Source organism: Patella vulgata, chromosome 3 (assembly GCF_932274485.2).
Source record: "Patella vulgata chromosome 3, xgPatVulg1.2, whole genome shotgun sequence".
Classification (NCBI taxonomy): Eukaryota; Metazoa; Mollusca; class Gastropoda; family Patellidae; genus Patella; species Patella vulgata.
In genome coordinates this window covers 63976875-63999434 of record NC_065881.2, presented here as the reverse complement: position 1 = coordinate 63999434, position 22560 = coordinate 63976875, and the positions used below count along the sequence as shown (strand labels likewise).

At 35.2% G+C, this 22560-nt stretch overlaps 2 protein-coding genes across 5 annotated transcripts; one reads left to right on the top strand and one right to left on the bottom strand.

Moving 5' to 3' along the window:
- The first annotated feature begins 461 nt into the window (after window positions 1-461).
- Window positions 462-13589, top strand: LOC130012113 (FMRFamide peptide receptor frpr-18-like). Its single transcript, XM_056099301.1, has 2 exons — window positions 462-974; window positions 13584-13589. Exons 1-2 carry the CDS (start codon window positions 477-479, stop codon window positions 13587-13589), a joined length of 504 nt encoding a protein of 167 aa, XP_055955276.1. The 5' UTR covers window positions 462-476.
- A 2082-nt stretch (window positions 13590-15671) lies between these two features.
- Window positions 15672-22485, bottom strand: LOC126816766 (tetratricopeptide repeat protein 1). Of its 4 annotated transcripts, none has more exons than XM_050543483.2 (6): window positions 22410-22485; window positions 21449-21839; window positions 19896-20069; window positions 18799-18984; window positions 18016-18070; window positions 15672-17750 (listed from the first exon to the last, which is right to left on the bottom strand). In XM_050543483.2, exons 2-6 carry the CDS (start codon window positions 21818-21820, stop codon window positions 17635-17637), a joined length of 903 nt encoding a protein of 300 aa, XP_050399440.2. In that variant the 5' UTR covers window positions 21821-21839; window positions 22410-22485; the 3' UTR covers window positions 15672-17634. The 4 variants fall into 4 exon arrangements, with proteins under 4 accessions (XP_050399440.2, XP_050399439.2, XP_050399442.2 ...); XM_050543482.2 differs by having other exon boundaries at window positions 22325-22475; XM_050543485.2 differs by having other exon boundaries at window positions 22393-22465.
- Window positions 22486-22560: the final 75 nt, after the last annotated feature.

Below are 22560 nucleotides of genomic sequence, written 5' to 3'. Positions count from 1 at the left end.
GGTAAATTTTTGGTCAGTTTCACGCGCACCTAGACCTATCTTAGGAAGACAATACTGAATATTGTTTAACACTCATTTACACTAATCGGGTTACGTACCCTGTGATTGTAGGTGTAAGTCTATGTTGCTTTCATCAATCGGTGCCCTTGCTGTTGACAACATGATGACACACCGCGCTGAAAAGTAAATGTTCCTCACCTGGATATTTAAAAAGGAACAGTATGCTTTAAAAGTTTTATTTTTCAAATATTAATTCAAAATGGTTCCAGAAGCTGAGTCTTAAAACAATGCAACATTTTATTAGTAATAATGGATATGTGAAATTGACAAAGCTGTAATGTGTGACAATGTCAAAAAGGTTTTGATTTCTCTGTATAAGTGAACGTGACAATGAATTTATTTCTTTTGTAGTAATCCCATTCAGAATCATGGCTTTTAATACAACATTAAATTCTCTGGAAACATTTGGAAGTTCAATGACCACAATTAATGGTAGTCAAGCGAATTCTACAGTAGATGACCAGCATTCCAACAACAATGATGTTCCAGGTAGCGGGGGCTTTATTACAAAAGTTACAGCAGATGTCATTCGATCGGCGATAAATTGTTATTTACTCCCACCAGTAGTCCTGTTCGGATGGATTGGTAACGTATTGAGCTTGATTATTCTTGGTGGCAAGAAAATGCGACAGTACAGTACCAACATTGTTCTTGCTTATCTGGCCTTTATAGATACATTGTTACTGTTAATTGCATTTATGAGAAAGATGCCGTGTCTTGTAGGTAAAGCCGATCCACTCACAGCCCAAACCATTGATTATGTAATGCTTACTGCACCGTTGATATTGGAACTCATAGCCAGTCGTACATCTAGTTTGTTATCGTTGGTTATATGCTGTGAAAGATTTATTGCCGTTTTCAAGCCTCTGAAAGTCAAACTTTGGGTAACCCCTAAACGGATGATATTTTCTGTAGTAGCTGTTACAGTAATCGTAATCGGACTTATTGCTGTGAACTTTGGTTTGATGACAGTTAATTTGTATTATGACAACACAAAGAACAGAACCATGGCACGAATAACATATCTGCCAATCTTTTTGAAGAACCAAGAATTCTTTAGTTTTTACAATAGAGTATTTCTAGCCGTGGCTTTGCGAGTTTTGCCTATGTTTTTTATAACCACCCTTACTATAGCAATTATCACGCAGATGCGTCGAAGGAAAAAATGGCTTCAAGATGTAACACTTGCTACACAAAACTCGAATGCAGAGAACGAAATTCAGGCAATTACCAAGATGTTGATGACAATTGTCTCTATATACATCGTATGCCTTCTTCCCGGAAGCATTTTTCTTGCCATATCATTGATAGATACAAGGTTCTCACTAGCTGGAGAATTTCGTAATGAGTTTCGCGTAGCTAGCGCCATATCTGCGTTTCTTGAGGTTTGTAATTCTTCTGCTAATTTTGTGGTTTACATAGCGATGAACAAAAAGTTTTCAAATATCCTTGTTGAGATGCTATGCTGCTTCCGAACGAAAAATAGAAGATATGATAATGGGGTGGTCGAATCAAACGTAACAATAAGTAGCACATTAGGTTGATGATAAGTATCACAATGACTCGTGTATAGTGCATCGCCTACTGTATAGTACTCTTGTTGTAGATATTGTACTTAAAGATGCATTAAGTATGAGCTAAATTTGCCTGTTGCAGATCTTTCTTTTGGTCTTAAATATAAATAACCCAATAATCAACTCTCTAGATCATCGGACGGTTGTGATTTTTAACGCATTGAAACACGATCGCTATTTAATAATTTAATTTATAAACTGATAATCCAGCATTTGTTTTTTATTGTAACAACCATGTCAGTGAAAATCGAGACTATCCTTCAAACAGTCATAACATTACTCAGAATGAGATAATTTATTAAAATTTTCAATATAATGCTTTTTCATTATCTATGTTTAAACTATTAAAGCGACAAAGACTAGCCCTTTTATCTATACCTAATGCATCTTTAATTTATGTAATATTATTCATGTATTTCTTAAATTCTATTATTACAAAATATTCTAGCTCTACCTTGTGTTTAATATACCATGTACATGTACTATCACATTGTGAATCTGTGATATAATAAATGTTACCAATTGGTGTAATAACATCAAACTAAAATATTGGCTGCACAGACTCCAAACATGGACCTACGGGATTTCGTAAAGGGAAACGAAACCTAAAATCATCTAACTAATCAAAAGAAGAATTATTTTAACTCACAAATTAATTTTTCTGGGAGTAAAATTTCAAACTATCACTGTTAATATAGGGTTACGGAGCTATTAAGATGTTGCAACTCAAACAAATTTGACCTGGGAAAAAAATGAAATCTCTTTTCAAACCCATATGGAATGTATTATCACACAGAGAGATGTGGGGTTTGAGGGAGAGAATTTGGAACATAATTTCTTGTCTTTCCTAAGCCAGATTCCTTACATGCCCTGTTAATAACAATTTGTGTGAGAGTTTTAAGTCTATAATCTTTCACTCTGTAGTAGTTGTGCATGCCATTTATCCTATTTAATGATTAAAAATCACACAATTAACAACCAAAGGTCCATAATATATAAATAAGAAGTCACATTATGGTCATTTCAAAACAACATGCATATATATTTAATAAGTTGAACCATGTCAATTATGGGATCGGCGAAATAATTCGCACATTGGGAAGCGTTTAAAAAATTATCAAAGTTTTGTAGTAATATCGGACTTTCTTGTTGTGTTTTCTTAGTGATCGTAATATAAAATTACAGGTTAAATGGCTTCTACGGCTTTATTAAACTGCTTGCAAGGCTTCTATGTTCCACGTTCTCAATAAAGCATAGATGATAGCTGCTAGGAATATCAGGGTGAGTTCTGGTCTGCCTCGCTCAACACCCTCTTTTATAACCTCCTAATTTCTGAACGTCCTAGACTGACCTTGTGTAAATTCGTTTGTGCTCATGGGTCTTTAGAAACACGGGGTCGCACAGGCGATCCTACCCCTTGTCACGAACAAATACAAATTCCGGTACAGATACCCATAAATTGCATGGTCTTTTGATCTGCCGCGAGGGTATAAAACCAACTTGCAACGCAACCGACTTTAACACACTAGGGGACAAGTTTATCAGATATTTAATGCTAGTAAGGAATTCCTTTCCTTTCTACTTATCCAATAACACCACTGTTGGTCCAGAAGTTTCTTTGTGTTTGCTAGGTACTTGGGCGTTTTCGGGGTCATTTATATAAAATAGGACTCCGCAATTCATTAAGAAATCTTGAATTTGATTATTCAAGAATTGATGGCAAGTTCTTCAACATACTCGTATTTCGTGCAAATCTGAGTTATTTAGTGTGAAATAATATGTATTTGAATAATATAAATATAGATATGATGATAATTATAATTACAGACATTACCATCTAATTCCTTGAGGAACCTGAAATTTACTTCGATTTTTAAATTAGAGACATGTCTATAAATTTATATTTATAGAGTTAATGAATGAACTGCCGGAAAATACGTCAATATAAACGAACTGCAACAATTATCTTAATAATCTCAAGGTAGCAACAAGCGGAAAATTTCTTTAAAGATGCATTATGCTGGCGCTTAATTTGCCTATTACCAAGCGTTTTCTTGCGTCAAATGTTATATAAATTAGCCCATAATCAACTCTCTAGACTAATGGTTCCCAACCTTTTGTTTGCTACGACCCTATTCCAAAAACGATCATCTAATCGTGACCCCTCTATGAAATATCATTATTTAGAGATCATAATGTTGTAATGAGTGACCCGGGAAACAAATCGTAAGCGCGAGAGAGGAAACACGATTGGCAATGTGGCAAGGTGTGTATAGATCAGAGATTTACGAGGGTTGGTCGATAAGTTCCAGCCCTATCTGTTAAAGACCTGTACAAATTCGATAGTTCCTTTTTTTTCCTACATGTATAGTCCCCTTCGAGGTGTACAGATTTTTGCCAACGATGTTGCGAGGCTTGGATGCCGATCAAGAAGAATATCCTCAGCCACCCTATAAAAGACGTTCGCAGCTGACATGGCGTCATCATTACTAGGAAAATGGCGACCGGCTAGTTCCTTGTTTGAAACAGGTCTCATCCATGGTTACAATTCTGGCGACACATATCATCAGGATCTGCTTCAAAACGGCGCAGATTGTCACAGAATGTCAGAAAGCTGACATGTTTTTGATTCGCTGTCAAGGGGTTTGGCGCCCATCTAAAGACTATCTTGCAGAAACTTTTGTAATACCTTAACAAGTTGGCGATAATGTGCAGAACCCTCTCATGAGAGATGCCCACAACACTGGCAATATGTCGAGTGATCAATCGTCGATCAGCCATCACCATGTCATGCACCCAGGTAATGCTTTATTGAATGGTTGCCGTTGATGGCCTTCGAGGACGCGGGTCATTGTCAAGGCTCTCTCTCTGTCACGCTTAAATGCCCTAAATTGGAGACCGTGTCGGCTTGTATTTGTGTTGGGGATAGTCCGTTCAGTTGTAGGTACCTGCCAGTTTGTCCATTTCTGGTGATATTAATGGGAAGGTTCACAAGATGATCTTGTGCGAAGACAATAATAACACTACTGTTGCAGTTCTTATGTATAAGATTCATTCAATGATTGTACTTGTTGGTGGCAAAAGTTTGTTTCAACCCAATCGATCTATCCTTTTCAGACTCAGAAATTTTTAGCCAGTCCTCGTATATGCCTTTCATGAAAACATAGCATTTATTCAAAAGTTTGAGAATATTCCACCGCGACTCCACGAAAAGTACTCCGCGACTCCAAGGTTGGAAACCCAGGCTCTAGTCTATGGGGTGGTTTAGATTTTGCGTAGATTAGACAATCCAGCCATATCTAGGCTAAACGCCAATATTGGCCAGAGACTGCTGGTAAAAGGACTGACAATCGAGATTTCTTTTATCATCATTGCAAATGGACTTGGCCATCGAGAATATGATCAGTGGGTGGCTCGCCATCAGCTATTTCTTGTCAAAACTTAAAACATTCATAACTTTGCTCAGAATAAAGTAATTTGACTAAAATTTTTAACATATTAAATGCTTAAATGCTTTATCGAAACTTACATCTTTAACATTTGCTCAGAATAAAGTAATTTGACTAAAATTTTCAACATATTAAATGCTTAAATGCTTTATGGAAACTTACATCTTTAACATTTGACGAGTTGCGAGTAAATACTCAATCAGAGGACTTTTTGGACCTGGTATATTTACATTTAATTATACATATAATCTTTATATACAAACTACATGACATAATTGGTAAGCGCACAATTTGTGCTTTTAAATTTTGGATTATGTATACCATGATTATTAATTCAAATGTTTACAATATACCTGTTTCCAAGAAATCCGTAGGCGCCAGCGTGCTCATTATAATAATATGTATGATGAGCACGCTGGCGCCTACGGATAGTCTGAAGCTGTACTTTGGGTATGTGGATAAAATAAAACGAGCCTTAGCCTCAACTTGGGATATATTGTTGCATTAATAAAGATAGGTTGCCAAACAATGAAACATGCGCCCATTGCAGCTAAATCGTCCGGGCGGTCGACAAAATGAAATGAAATGAAATGAAATGGGGTTTAACGTCCTACTGTTTTGCTCCGAACTGGGCTAATGAAGACGGGCATACGCCATACAGTGTGCTATGAGGGTAATTTTGCCCGGACAGCGGCACTACGGCTTACTCTTATATCGAATTCCAACTGTCAAGGGATCTTTTACGTTCACGCCAATGTGTACACGGGACCTCGGTTTTTCGTCTCATCCGAATGGCTAGACAGCTGTCCTTTTCAGGCCCTCCGTCCTGCATCACTGACAAGGGGGAACCACGCCGGAAAATCTGGATGAACTTTCTCGGCCAATGCAGGGATCGAACACCCGACCTCCAGGCTAGCGAGCCAGCGCCTTACTCACTTAGCCACCGTGATCCCCCGGGCGGTCGACAAGGGTTGTCGCATATTTATATTCATTTGTAAGTAATTGGGGGGGGGGGGGGCATTTACAAGACAATTTCATTCAGATCATATTATATTTTTTTTTTTTGTTTGAGGGTTCACAAGGTTCTACAAACTGAAACAATGGTCTTAACTCTGGAAGTAATTTACAGAAATTGGAGAAATTTGACAGGCTTTTTCGTTTTACTAATTAAAATAATGCATATAAATTTCAGATTAGATAACTTTTGTCATTCGAACGTTCACATGGTTCACAAAGTAAAACAAGGGCCATAACTGTAGACGTAATTTACGGAAATTGTTGCAATTCAATAGACCTCCGTTTTACAATTTCAAATGATGCATACAAATTGCATACATATCGGATGATAACTTTGATCAATCGAGCATTAACAAGGTTGAACAAAGTGAAACAAGAGCCATAACTCTAGAAGTAATTATTGTAAATTGCTGAAATTCAACAGGCTTCGTCATTTCACTAATCTAAATGATGCATATAAATTTCATACAGATGGAATTAGAACTATTGGCGTTAGAACTTTCACAAGGTCAACAAAGTTAAACATAGTCAATAACTTTAAACGTAATAAACGGAAATTGCTGAAACTCAATAAATTTCTTCGTTTTACTAATTTAAATAATGTATATAAATTTCACAAAGATCGGGTGATAACTTTTGCCGTTAGAGCGTTCACAAGGTTCAACAAATTGAAATTCTTCTTTTTACCAATTCAAATGACACATATAAATTTCATACAGATCGACCGATAATTTTTGATATTAAAGCTTTCACGGTGCAACAAATTGAAACAAGGGTCAATTAACGTAATTAACGGAAATTATTGAAATTAAATAGGATTTTTTGATCTCACAAATTTAAACAACATGTATCAATTTTAAAAGAATCGGGTGATAACTTTTGGTATTAGGGTGTTCACAAGAAATTATGGACGACGGACGGAAAGGCCGACGAACAGACGGACGGAACGAGAGACAGACGGACGGGTCGACGGCAAGATACGGTAAATAATAGTGGTGTACTTACAGGGGGTTGGGGTTGTCTTCGTAATACCCATTATAAATATAGATTGCCATATACCGAGAGGTATATTGTTGCATTATAAAGGGTAAATAATTATGCACTTACAGGGGGTTGGGGTTATCTTTGTGATAAGCAATGGGACGTACATCCAACAACAGCTAAGTTGTCACAAAATTCATAATCAAAACATAGATTTAGTAACATGGATTAATATGAAAATCGGAAAGATTTCACAACCAAGGGGAATGATGGGAATTAATGGGGGGGGGGGGTTCTAGGATAGACCAGAAACATATATTTCAGAAAGGTGAGTTGATAACTGCTGCCAATTAACTTCCAGCAAGATTTCGAAATAAAGGGATAAAACTCGTGGCCGATTAGTAATGCTCCCCTATTGACGTCAATGTTAATTCCATGAGATTACTTGGCTATAGCTTTTAGAATTTGGTGTGAATTATTGTATTTATGGCAAGGGTCTAAATCATTGGAGTCAAGAGGGGAATAAAATTATTGATATTAAACATTCCACTAACTTGTGCTCCTTGGTTACACCTACCCCTGGTTAACACGATATAGGATACAGCTTTTGATGGATTTATGTTTTTTATATTTGGTGTGAATCATTGAGGTTATAAAGGATGAAATTTATCGATACTCAGCGTTCCACTCGGGAGTTAACCACCCTTTTTCAAAAACGCGATAGAAGCTACGGTTTTCAGTAGATTGTTTTTTTTTTCAAATTCGGTGTGAAGCATTAAGACTACATGATAGAGATTTGACATCCGAGATTTCCTTTGGGATAAGCTGCTGATTATGGCGAGATCCCGTGATCCTTTCTCGAAATCCCATGATCACCTGGTAGTTTTCTCGAGATCTCAATTTAATATTGTCGAGATCTTGACATCCTGTGTAAATTTTCTCGAGATCTCGACCAACACTGTAATTTTCTTAACCTAAGCTTTTGGGTTGCCCTTGATGCAGTGTTGCATAACAGTCCGTCATGCAAGCAGGGGCGGATCCAGGAATTTTTGCAGGAGGGGCTTTGCCAGGTTCCTGAGACAATGCACCCCCCTCCCGCATGGTCTTTATCATCATGTTGGCGTATACATACACATTGAGCTTTTTAAACAGAGAAATTCAACACCGCGTTTGACGTCAATTTTTATTACGAATTAATAAAATGACATTGTGATTCAATTTCATGGAAACTTTTCTCAAAAGTGTTGATTTACAAAAAAATTATGTAGCTGAGCAGGGGGGGGGGGGGTAGACCCCCCTCCACCCTCTGGACCCGCCCCTGGCAAGTAACTATGTCTATTGCTTGGGATGAGACTGAACACTGAGGTGTACAACCATTGAAGGTTGAAATTCAGCGAAGAGTAGACAGAAACGCTGCTGTGAAGGCAAAATTCAAACCCCATTTCCATCTTTTAACCTGAGTTATAATTAGCCTCCAAGGCCGGCAGTACTATATACCGGAAACACCGGAAAACAACCGGAAAACACCATTTTTATACTGAATACCGGAAAACACCGGAAAAAAACTGAATACCGGAAAACACCCTAAATACCGGAAAACACCCTAAATGGGTAACCCGGAGCCTGGTCCTCTGTGTGCGGTTTTGGACCAAGGGAGCGCGGATGGAGGAAGGTCAAGCTCATTACGATGTTCGTTTTACAAATAGCCCCCCCCCCCCCACCCCCCAAAAAAAAATTCCGATTTTTTTTTCTCCAAAATTTTTTGACGAAAAAAATTCGATTTTTTCCGAAAAATTGGTTTTACAAAAAAACATTCGGTAGAAAATAACTTTACAGAGAAAAATACTGGAAAAAAAATTTGAATTTTTTTTGAGAGAAATTTGGGAGAAGAAATTGTTTTAAAAAAATCTGAAAAGAAATTTTTCTTTGACCGTAGGCGATCGCTCGCTTGTATGTTAATGAACTTATTTCATCAGCGCTCACCTGGTCCAAAACCACACACGAGGACCAAACTCCGGGTTACTAAATAGCTACCGGAAAACTTAGAAGAGTAAACTGTGCCCGAGATTTTTTTTACAGGGCCCGCCGCGCCGCGCCGCTCCGGAAGGGATCATCGTCAGGGTGGGACGGGGGTGAATTGTCCAGTCACGTGACGAACATAAATCTTCCGTTCCTCAAACCATATTATTTCCACAGTCATTGTCATTAATCACAAATTACAGGATAATATACGACAATGCAGGTTTACTTTGAAATAGTGCAAATGATACTTTTCCATCTACAATCTTCAGATCAAAGGATGCAAGTTCTTACACAGTGCAGCATAATTTGTGCAACAGAAGACATCTCGAATATCGATTGTCGGAAAAAACATTTTCTCGGGGACATTTTTTTCCGAATACGGATTCGGTGTAAGTCTTCAGCCACCAGGAAGTGGTTAACATAGTAATGTTTTATTACGATAGTAGTACATAAAACAAATTGGTTGCCTGAGGTTCTCGGGGGGGAACCGCACACAGAGGACCGGGCTCCGGGTTACCTATTTAGGGTGTTTCCGGTATTTAGGATGTTTTCCGGTATTTAGTGTTTTCCGGTATTCAGTATAAAATGGTGTTTTCCGGTTGTTTTCCGGTGTTTTCCGGTATATAGTATGGCCCTACAAGGCTATCTTTTGATTCCAAGCTGAAAAGATTTAGCCGAAGGATAGACGTTTTTTGTTCATTTTTTTTTGGGGGGGGGGTCATTTTTTGGGGTTTTTTTTTGGGGGGGGGGGGTGTTTTGTTTGTTTTGGGGTTTTTTTTTTCAAAATGTTAGATACAATCTTTCAATGTCTCGCGATTTATGGTAGCCCATACCGGACAGGTATACCATAGAATAATCAACATAGGTATCAAATAAAAACATTGTTGTTTAAAATAAAGGTGAGTTGTGTATGATTTATAGAGCTGCCTGTTTTGGCTATAATACTTTCAAAATAGATAAATAAAAATGAATATATTAAAAATTTCTTTGAAATTACTTTATTCCGAGCGAAGTTATAAGTGTTTGAAGTTCTGGCAGGATGAAGTATAGATTATTTATTATCGTTTCAAAGGTATTTGACAATCGCGGCTATAAGTATAATGTATCTCTAACACAATGCATCTTTAATTTTAAGGCATACATTTTCAAAAACATTAAATAATTGATACTGAGTTAAAAGTTTGACTATTATGACGTCACAATTAAAATTACGAGATAATGACGTTATTTCTATTGTTTTATCACAACTTTATAAGTTTCAGAATCAGGAAGGCGCGTTTATGCTATTTCTGTGTTAAAATTGTTATTATTCAAAGATTTTTACTTCTTTGCAACAACTATGGATTCAAGGTAAGTGAATAGACGTTTTCCTTTTTCTGTAAATTGTGTATTATATTATTTAGGTTTTTTTCTACATATTAATGAAGGCGACCGTAAATTTTATCCGTTCAAGCGTTAGTTTCTTTTATAACGTTAAAAGGGATTCTATATTTGTGTGTTGTTATATTACAGAATGGATTGGTTCCATGGTTTTAAGAAGAAAGTATTAGAAGGACATCGAGCTATGGTATCTCTAGGAGAAGATGACGAAGACGCTCCATATCCATCTCCTAGAACAATCACTGGTACATTTCTTACTCTATTATAAGGGGGTGTAGCTAGTGGCCTACAGTATGCGCCGGGGGTCTTCTTCCTGTCGTGGTTTCGATCCTACGAAGTAGACAAGTTATATTTTACAAATATGTCATAATAATCCTCTCACATAATTATCTTCTTTTTTTTTTCTTTTTTTTTTGTGTGTAATATGTTTTATTTCTGAATTGCAGGTCTCCCTGAACCAATTCCCGGAGAACCATTTTGGGAAAAATCGTATTCAGAATCCACGTCTGAGTTCGATTCTGATGTAGAATCTGTAAATATATCTGAATCAAGTTTCCGGTCTGAAGAAAATGGAGGAAACACCCAAACTACACTGGAACCAAAGAATAAATTAAACCATGATTCAGGTTAGTTTCTGATAGAAAATAAACAATATAATATTTAAAAAAAACCATCGTTCCAAAACATCTTATGTTCGATAGCATAATGTTCGTTAGCATAATCTGAAACAAATATTGTTTATATTATAGTTAACCTGTAAGGTGTATAACCATACAGCTCTGTATATTATATCAACTTTTAATTTCTCAGGTACATCATTAGTGGGTGGTGAAGAAGATGTCAGAACACACAAAGCTGAATCCGATTCAGCTATTATTGCTGATCTACGGCAAGAAGTTCAAGATCTTAACAAGTAAATCATTTTTTTTTCTCACTTTTTCCTAAACAAAACAAGTTTGTAATATACATAATAACTTAATATACATCTAAGTTTGTAACAAGACTCCAGTTTGACACTTTGATACACACACTACTTACTTTGATAAATTAATATATACCTTATTTCTATTATAGGTACATCGATCGTCTACATTCTGACAACGACGATTGCAAGAATAGGATTATGATTCTGCAAGACAGCGTAGAAAGATCTGACGAAGGATTAGACTTCTATAGAAAGCTGTACGAAAGTTCCAAGTATAAAGGAGGGAATGGCGTTGTACAACCTACAAAGAGCGAGAAACGGGTGCGATATCATTACGGAAAGAGGATACAAGACGACGGTCCATTAGTTGTTGATCCCTTGGTTAAAGCTTTAGTGGATAAACGACTTGAACGCATCACACAACCCAGTCCAGATGATCATAAAGACAGAACCTTGATTAAAGGCAATCTAAACTTGGAAGATGGTGATGAATGTAAAACAGGAGACAGGAAGGAAATGGATGAAGCGATGAACAAGATAAGGGGGTGTAACAGAATGGACAAAGAAGAGGGAGCTAATACCATTGGTAAGAATATGATTGATAACAGTAATGACAAAGTCGAAACTCCAAAATTCATGGCGAGAAAGGAAGAAAAGATTACATGCGATGCAGGATTAAGTATGTATTCATCTTATATGGATGGATATTCAACCTGTAAAATATTGAAACCTGATCTTCTTAAAAAGGAATTAGATGTTTACAAAACCAAGGTTCCCGAAGAAGGAACGGAAATAAAGACCGTATCTGGTCTAGTTCAAGAGAACAGAGGGTTTTCAAATGGCAATACATGTACTTCTTTACATACAGGTCATTCACCCATAGAACGATCGGTTATATCAGCGAGTTCATCCAGTGCTTCAATGATTACCATAGAGAAGGAAACCACTGGAACTGAAAGATCATGTATAAATGAGAAAAGAGGGGCAGTTTTCCAGATTATTGAAAATGGAGGAAACGAAATTAATCAGGGCGAAGATCTCAGACATCATGTTAACCCCAAGACTCCGCCTGCCAATGATATTGAAAGAATTTTAGCAGAAATAGAGATGATTGACTACCTGATTGAAAATAGAGAAGAAGATGCGTCATCTTTTCTTAGTAAATATACGATTCGTGACAATTCAAGAACAGAAGAATCATTCTGCTATCAAGATAGTCTCGGGAAATATCAAAAATTGCCTGCTATTGGACGAGTTCCGTCTGATCTACATACAGAAAACAAAACCACAAAGCCAAGAATGTATTCTTCAGATCAATCTATAAACAATGATGATGCTTCCAGCAAGAAAAAACTCAAATTCACAAAATCTAACACCATTAATGTACCTACTTTATCAATCACAGAAAAGAAGAACCAGGTCCGAGTAGCCAAGCTGCTGCCAAAAACACACACTAATAATAAAGAAATGCATTCTAGGTGTACCCTGCCAAAAACCAAGTCATCGTTTGGAAATATTTATTCCACCCTCCCAGGGATCAAGCTACCATCTGGAAAAATTAATTGTACCTTGCCAAAGATCAAGTCTGAAAACTCTAACTTGCCCAAGATCAAGTCTGGAAATTCAAATTTGCCAAATATCAAGTCTGGAAATTCTAACTTACCACAGATCAAGTCTGGAAAGTCTACTCTGCCTAAGATTAAATCTATCACAGCTGGAGACAACAGTAAAATATACAAGATTGTTAACAAAATGAAAATTCCTGTTCTACCAAATCTACTGAATTCAGTACCAACATTATCAACAATTAAACAACCAAAGTTACCTTCAATAAAACAGACAAAACGTCCGTATATTGGTAAATACAACAAGTTACCTCCCATATTAGATTTAAACACAGAATTAGATAAACATACTACTTTTAAAGATACATAAACTTATTCTATATCAATGTAAACTTTTAATAAGAAATATTTCTTAAATTTAATCATTGTATTGTAAATATTAAGGAATTGATGTACATGTGTGTTACGCTGGTAAATTATAACTATACTGATTTTGAAGAACATAAAATATGTATTAACTTTTATATATGATTCATATAAGAGGGCATTTAAAATCAATATAAATGTACTATTTTACTTTACGCTAAAATGTTGGGGTTTTTTTAAATAGTTTTGAATAAACCATTTAGGTCACAAAGGTATTCCTTTTCGTCAATTTTTATTATGCCTGTTGTATTATTCTAAATGCAAAGAGACACCTATGTAGAAAGACGTCAGACGGGTGAACAATCCGCATAGGAAAAGGGGCGATTATTTGTAAAAGGGTTAGCACCGGGAATGAAATCCCGTCACCATTTTCCCTGTATCAAAGACGATAACATGTGCGAAAAGTATTTGAATCGTCCCCTCTGCCCTTCAACAAATCGGAATGGGCACTTCCCAATCAACGTAAATACAGTGTTTGAAACCATAAAGTGAATTAGGAGAAGGCGTCGAATTTTTAAGAAAAAAAAATCCCGCCTATAAGGCACACCCGCCCCAATCGAGCCTATAGGCTGCACTTGAACAAACCCCATTTATGTGCTTTAAAACAAAACAGTTACAGATGTAGGTGCTGCTATATTACAGTGGATCAAATCGTACCATTAATAACAGATCACAAACAATACAATATATCTTTCTTATCCTATATTATTAAGTACTGGCGGGCCGTATTCTTTCTCATGTATATCTTACCACTTGATCAGCCGGTAAGAAATATCAATGTGTGCAATTATCAGATATTCGACTTGTTTTGTTCCTCGGAACCATGGTGCTCTGACATGGGAAATTGTCATGTGGACATTCGTAGCTGGATGTTAAACATCAAATTGAAACGAAACGATGATGAAACCGTAACTTAATTATTAATAAAAAAAAAACCCAATAAAAGACACAAATCAGTATTGCAAACTGTGAATATCTGCCCGAAATCTCAATTTCCAAACCTACGCTATGGATACCTACAAATTAACATATGTCTGCAATTTCCCAAATAAACATCATAATTAAGTTGCATATATTTTCAAATGAGGTCTGTCTCCAAAAGAAGGAACTACTGGAATCCGAGTGCTCGCAAAACGGTTACCAACGCTTTGGTCATCTCCGAATTGAGCTTTACCTGGAGCACCAGAAGCAGTTCGTTCGTTCGTACGTTGTGAATAACGTCCGCTTCCATCGCGGGTGATATCGCAGATACGCCAGGAGCAGTCCTTATATGGATTTCAAATATCTGAAAGAAAACACCGAAAGATCTTCGAGTCACAGGAACCTCAAAATATAATCGCATATTCTTACTCCTAAAGTAACTACACTGGTTACCGGCAAGAAACCTGATAAAGTTTAAAGGCCTCGTCGGCACCTATAAATCATTAATAAATGAAATGAAATGAAATGGGGTTTAACGTCCTACTGTTCTGCTCCGAAGACGGGCATACGCCATACAGTGTGCTATGAGGGAAATTGTGTCCGGACAGCGGCACTACGGCCTACTCTTATATCGAATTCCAACTGTCAAGGGATCTTTTATGTGCACGCCAATGTGTACACGGGACCTCGGTTTTTCGTCCCATCCGAACGACTAGACAGCTGTCCTTGTCAGGCCCTCAATCCTGCATCACTCACAAGGGGGAACCACGCCAAAAAATCTGGATGAACTTTCTCGGCCAATGCAGGGACCTCCAGGCTAGCGAACCAGATCTTACCCACTTATTCACCGTGATCATGTAAGACAGCTCCTAATTGCATGGTGATGGAAATGTTTAATGTGTACACCACTGGTTGAACTAATCTTTGTTTGGGATGTGAACTCACCCTAATAGCATTTAATGCCAGATGAACGAGTTTTCGCTTTCCCTAAGGTGTGTCAAACTTTGGGATGAATTGTTCAGAGACACCAGAGAATATACTGAACTATTTTAATTTAATAATACAGACTCATCTGTTTAGAGATTTCTATAATTAGAAAGATGTGTGCACCATTGTGTAAATATACATGCAGGGCGCTTAGAAATCAGAATACACAACCTATACTAATACAGTTAACTAGCTACATAACAGTTTTCATATCAACCGATATACTATGAAATTTGGAACTGTTTCTTTATCTTCTGGGGACTAGAGACTTGTTAATGGAGACTTATCACTCTTACAAGAAATTAATACACCTGACCGTAAATACCGGTCACAGACCCAACTTGGTAGATAAATCAACTGGTCCTTCTGTTATACAATGAGTAATATGTACATTTTATTCACCTTTACAAATATACAATATACATACAGTGTTTTACAAGATACAATATTGTACAATCAATTTTATGGTGCACCAAACTGAAAAAAACTAAATCCTCATAATAAAGACTAACCTCTAGCGTAGTGACACTATAATTCAAATTGTAATCTTAATAGTTATTTTGACCATTTTCATGAAAGTATTTATAAAGGGGAATACATTGGACTTAAGCCGTTGATTGGCATTTGCATTTTTCTAATAATATCTCATTTTTCACCGCTTAAAGGAGCATTAGGTAAGATTAGATAAAGAGCTGACAGTTTTCGCTATAATAGTTAAAAAATAGATAATGAAAACAGAATATGCTGAAAATTTCAGTCAAATTGCTTTGTTCTGAACAGTGATATTAGCGATTCAATTTTAGGCTAGCCTCGATCTTCATTACTAACGTTGCTACGATAATAAAGACAGTAATTATCCATTTTTACATTAAATTATCCATCACAAAATGTATTCAAATCCCCAAAATATCACAGGCTAACGTTGACATTGAGAGTTGATTATGGTCTGAAAAAGTTAATTAATAATTTAGATAACATTTTCAGACCTAGAGGAAGACCTGCAATAGGCCGATTTAGCTCTTGCATAATGTATGTGTTAATCCATGCTAAATATATTCAAATTGATTACTTTACATTGACTTCAGCAAACAGAATCAAAATATCAATGGTAGATAATCTCCCATCTTGGATTCAATCAAATAAAACAGAGGCCAATCAAAAGATTTTAGATGGCACTGGCGTGTTTTGACCATATCTGGTTATAACTTTACAAAGGGTTACAAATGTTGACAAACTTTCAGTTCATTGTTTTAGGCCAATATTTCTTTTATAGATTTAACTTTTATAATATTGTAGTTTGCATGGGAATTAAAACCCCACAAAGACGATTAGAGACTATAACATACAGAAATCATTTGCTAAACAACATCACACATTTTTAAAGAAAAAAGTGTATGGCATATTTGATATACAATGTCATTTTCCCTTCAATGAAGGTTAAAATAAACAGCTTTCAAAAACAAAGTTTATTAGCTAGTTTAAAACCCAAAAAGAAAAAAAAACATTTTCTCACTACCCCTTTAAAGCACCTGGACAGATCTGAATTCCATTTGCTACAAATTGAAATTCAGATACATATACATTGTATAATTGTTTGCTGTTAAAAGACAGGTACCTCTTGCCTTGCCCAAGGAGCAATACAATTTATTGCTAATAAATACATGTAGTACAATTTGCAGAATATGACTAAATGTTGACTCAATAAAACCCTACTTATCAAAATATAGCATGAAAAAGAAGTATAAGTTTAATTTAACCAAACTGCCTGAAAACTCATGAAGATACTGCGAAATGAAAATAAATATGGAGTCAAAAGGTTGAATCTAAAATATTTTTTCTCTTCATGTACTTGAGCATTTTTTCATTTATTTTTCATATTTTTAAGCCAATACAAAAGGGATTTATAGATATTTTGTCAAAATGTCTTAAATGGCTGTTTACAAAATACATCAATATAAAATTTATCAACAAAAGAAGTCAATACTTATTAGTATTTAGAATCTACTGCTTTATATCTATGAAATTCAAGCGAATAATGACCAACTTTCACTCCATATTTCTATTCTGAATGTTTTGTACAAAATGTATGAACAGCAACATGATGTTTGAACAGCTACACACACACACACTTTTCATGGAAATATTTTAGAAAAACTTTAGAAATACATTTTGGGACCAAATTTTCACAATTTCGTATGGTATCATGATTCATAATCGCTGCTGAAAAATTTGCAAATACCAGATACGACTTTTTGACTCTGCAATGACTTTATCTCTTTTTATGAATTTACATTATATGAAAAAAAAGAGAAGAATTATATATAGTTTCAGTTCTGCTTAAAGTTTACACTATAGGAACCAGTTTCACCCTGCTGTAATTGGAAATTATCAGTTGAAAGTCCAAATGGCTTTAATACTAAATTACCCAAATCCTTTAACTTTCCTGAAAGAGATAAAAGAAAAAGAGTTAATCCAAAATAAAGACAGCTAGGCTTACTTTAATGTATACTGCCAGATTTCCTCTTGCCAGTTGTTCAGGATGTCTTAGCAAGGGTGTAGTCATTCAGAGGGACAAAAAAAATTCAAGATTTACATTTTAATGTACCAAATTCAGTAAGAAGCTAATAATATCAATAACATAGCACATTTTGCCAGGGCAGTGGCACTACACAATTTAATTATAGTTTTTTTAAAAAAAGAAAACATACCTAACATTTCTGTTTTCATTTTTTCATTTCTGTCTTTTATTTGATCTGCTAGTCTCTGAAAAAAAAAACCAAATAACAAAAACTGGACACATCTGGACTACTTCATTATTCAGAATTAACATTATTACATTTGCTGTTTCTGCCCTTTGTGCACGATTGTTAGAAGTTTGATCTTCAGCAGATGATCATCCGATCTTCCATTGAGCATTGTAATTATACACCAACCAGTTATAATATAAAAATTCCAAATTGATAAAAAATTAATCAAGAGTTGTTTTGAGTTTTTTTGGCCAAGGTGTATATTTTTATTTTTATTCTCTGTCGAAGTTCGTCCGATCACAGGACATGAAGCATGTAGAATTGTTATAATGGAAAATTTGTCTCCTTCTTTGAGTGTTGACAAGATGCTTAAGACACATTTGGTTATCTTATCTCTGTTTTCCATGTACACATTACTGCATGCCAGTTAAATGGAAACGGTCCCGTTATATTTGCATTAGACTAATTAGTTTAGATGTATTGTGGCTTTGACTTCACACTTTTACTTATCTCATACGTAGATATATTTTTTCCCAAAAACATGACAATTTTTGGCATTGTCCTGTTAAATATATTTTACACATAAACACTATAAATTTATCTGTATTTATTTTACCATAAAATTCTTTGAAATTCAAATTCATGTAATTTGACTGATTAAGTTCTTTAGCCAGCCAATTCAATGCATCCTTCAGTACATGCAAATATGAGTAAAATGGGAGCCCTGGGATGTACAGTACTTACCATAGCAGTGATTCTAGCTTTATTCTGTGTAGGATCTAATTCTACAGCTTTCTGATAATCTGCTAGTGCTTCATCTAATTTATCTATTTTTTCATAAAGTTCTGCTCTTCTTAACACGGCTTTTAAATAGTGGGGATGTAAATCTATAGCACTACTACAATCTTTTATTGCCTCTTCATTATTCTCCTGTAAAATAAAATACATGTTTAAAGAATGCAAAACTGAAAAATTGACAATCCTCAAACGCTACTCTTAATTTTACATAAAATATTACTTAAAATGGGGTTCTCATTTCGAGACTAAAATATGGTAATAATTTTTTTTTTCAAAAGTTGCTTGTAAGTAGAGATCTGTTACCAGAGAACCAGTAGAAAACGCAGTACCGGTATGTTATTCATGTGACCTAACTGCTTGGATCATACCCACAGTTATCATATATGAAAGACCACCAAGCCCCCTACATTAAGCTAAAATTACATGTAAATGTTCTGTCATGCTACCAAGAACTTCTCTACACCAAAAGAACTTCTCTACACCAAATGATCAAACAGAATTTTCAACTATAACTATCAAGATTAAAACTTGTCTGTAGTATCCCCTTTATTGAATCAATAGCCTATGTTAATACTTTCAAAAGAATACAACCATTGTCCAATATTACAAACTAGTCTAGAACCTATGAGTGAAACTTGTTTTAAATGCTAGTCATTAATAATTAGGAATACACCCATAGTGAAACTTGTTTTAAATGCTAGTCATTAATAATTAGGAAATTAGTTTAATATCCACACAACACGAACCATATTGATTCTTTTTATAATAATTCAAATGTGCACAGGGGTCTTTAAAGAAGGAGAAAAGTTGAGTATCCAGAGAAAACCTGCAAAGTTAGATTGGTGACTCAACCACTTGACAACATAACAACCTGGGATCAAACCCATGACTTGCACAAATGAAAGCCTTATGATCTAAATCACATGCACCACTTATAACCATCCAACCCTGCCCTCTCCTCCCCCAAACTCCCAAGACCTTTACTAAAATTAAACCAATTTATGTCTAGTGGAAAAATTTGTGTTATAATTTTGTTTACTTACTAATTTCATATGACAAGCACCTCTGTTAGAATACATGATAGATCTTTCTTTAGGGAAAGCAAAGGGGCATATCTTTAAAGCTTCTGAATATTTATCAATAGCTTCATTAAACTCAGACTCTCGAAAGAACTTGTTGCCCTCATCTTTGCATTCTTGGGACTTGTTTTTTCTTTCCTGAAAAAAATTGACAATAATTCAATTTAATGAATATTTATTCTTAATTTTATTTCCATATAAAAATGAATCAAAACCCATCACATGTTTCCAAAAGATAGGTTGCCAGGCAACGAAACATACGCCCACACACAGCAGCTAAGTCATCCAAGCAGTCGGTAATGAAATATTTATCATACACTAAAATCTGATTAAGAGTAACAACTCATTAAGTAAATATCTGAAAATCATTAGAAATTGTTTGGCTTTTAGTTCTGCTAACGTTTAGTATACGAAACATTTAATATCATGGATTTAGCTGTTCCAAGTTATCAAAATTCATTAAAAATCAAAATACTTGTTCGTTTCAAGACCTTAAACTCTGTTTATCAATCTAAAGTCAATCGGATGATAACTTTGGTCTCTACAGCATCCACAAGATTTTTCAAAGTCATCAAGGGCCATAACTCTGGTACTAATTATTGGAAATCACTGAAAATCACTGGGCTTCTTCGTCTCAGGACCTTAAACACTGTGTATAAATTTACAGTCAATCGGATATTAACTTTTGCCTCTAGAGCATCCACAAGATTTTTCAAAGTGATCAAGGGCCATAACTCTGGCAGTAATTATCGGAAATCACTGAAAATTAATAGGCTTCTTTGTCTCATGACCTTAAATACTGTGTAAAAATTTAAAGTAAATTGGCTAGAGCGTCCACAAGCAATTGTGGACGCTGGATCGACGGATGGACGAGGGCAACAACAATATACGACTACATTTCAATGTGGGCGTATAAAAAGGGAGTTTATGGTATTCAACAGAGTTTTTTTGCAGTAAACAGAGCTAATCCATTATTAGGATACTAAATCTTATCACCAAAACTTAAAACTGTCTGTGAGTTATAATGGAGCGCCCATTTGGTGGTATGAGAATTCCAGTAGATATTAGCTTTACTGCTGTAAGTAACAATGTGCTTTAAGGCAATATTATGTCAACGAAAATTTGTAGATCTCTACAATAAGTAATGCTCTCTAATATTTGAAAAGCATGTCAAGTCAATGATCTTTCTAGTTTCTAAATCTGCATTATTTTCAACGATTTCCTCTCCACACCAACTACATGTAGTGACAGCACAGGTCAGGGGAGGTAAATCTACAAAGATTAAAGTAGAATAACATTGAATGGACTGGGGTTTAACGTTATAGCAAGAACACAGTTAGTTCATTTTCAGTCTAACATTGGGTAATTTTTATTTCAAGGGCTACATGTGCAATGAGAAGGTTCTTCATGAGTCCAAGTCATTCTACATGTAACTTTAAGAGTACAGTCCAATCCCCTAACTGCTTGACTACCTGACCATGTCCCCTTATTGAAATGAACTATGCTTAAACAATTACCAATTTTTCATCATCAGACAAAGTTTCTTCTAGAGTCCTCTTGTATTCGTCCTCATCTATCTTTTCAACTTTCACATCATCTTCTTCCTCCTCCTCCTCATCTTCATTATCATCTTCACCCACTGAGAAATACTCTTCTTCACTATCACATTGTTCTTTATTGGTATTTTTTTGTTTATTGTCTTCACTTTTTAGCTCAGATGATACTGATTCAGAACTGTCTGATATTTTAGAAAGTGTCTCTTCTTTTCCTATGTTTTGTTTTATTTCATTATCACAATCTACATATTTTTCTGTTTCATCTGCATCAGTCTTAAGAGAAATATCTTCAAGTTTTTTTGTTGCTTTATTTATTTCTTCTGACTCAGCCATTGTTACAGTCACAATGTCTCTGTAAATAAAGAATAGGGCAATTAGTATCTGATCCCAATGAATTCAAAAGGTGATAAATATCCAAAACCCCAGGAGGTCAATGTAGGCATAATGTTTTTTGTTCAATCTAATGATTTCTTCAACATGTATATTTCCATCATCATCAGCAGAAACTTGTCTGCCATGTTTATATAATGTTATGATTCCACTTACGCCACATCTGTTATTGGGACTTGCTTGATATTGCGCTATCAAATTGGAACATTCTGGACTTAATCGCTTGATGTACAAAAAACAATATTCAAGGCTGAACATCATTAGCAACTAAATCACAATACTATTTCTGAATGCTCACAACTCTTCGAATTTTTCTATTTAGATGTATATATGATGATGCATATAAATAAAGATGACATCACTAGCAGAACTGTGACATTATTTATTAACATTATAATTATGTTGCTGACAATATTAGTAGGAATTCTATGAAAATCTTATACCAACCACAAGAAATTCGATTTTCAGTTTTAAATTTCGTATTTGGTAGAAAATAAATATAAAAAATAAAATACTGAATGCACTGAAATACTTCAAATTTCCGTTTCTTTTGTTCAAGACAGGACTTAGTTTCTTTTCTACTTTCACTTTGGGGTTCGAGTTATCGAGTTATCTGGCCTTGGTCTATTAAAATTTGATGTGGGTAAAAAATTATAAAAAGAATCTAGATTTTATTTTAATTT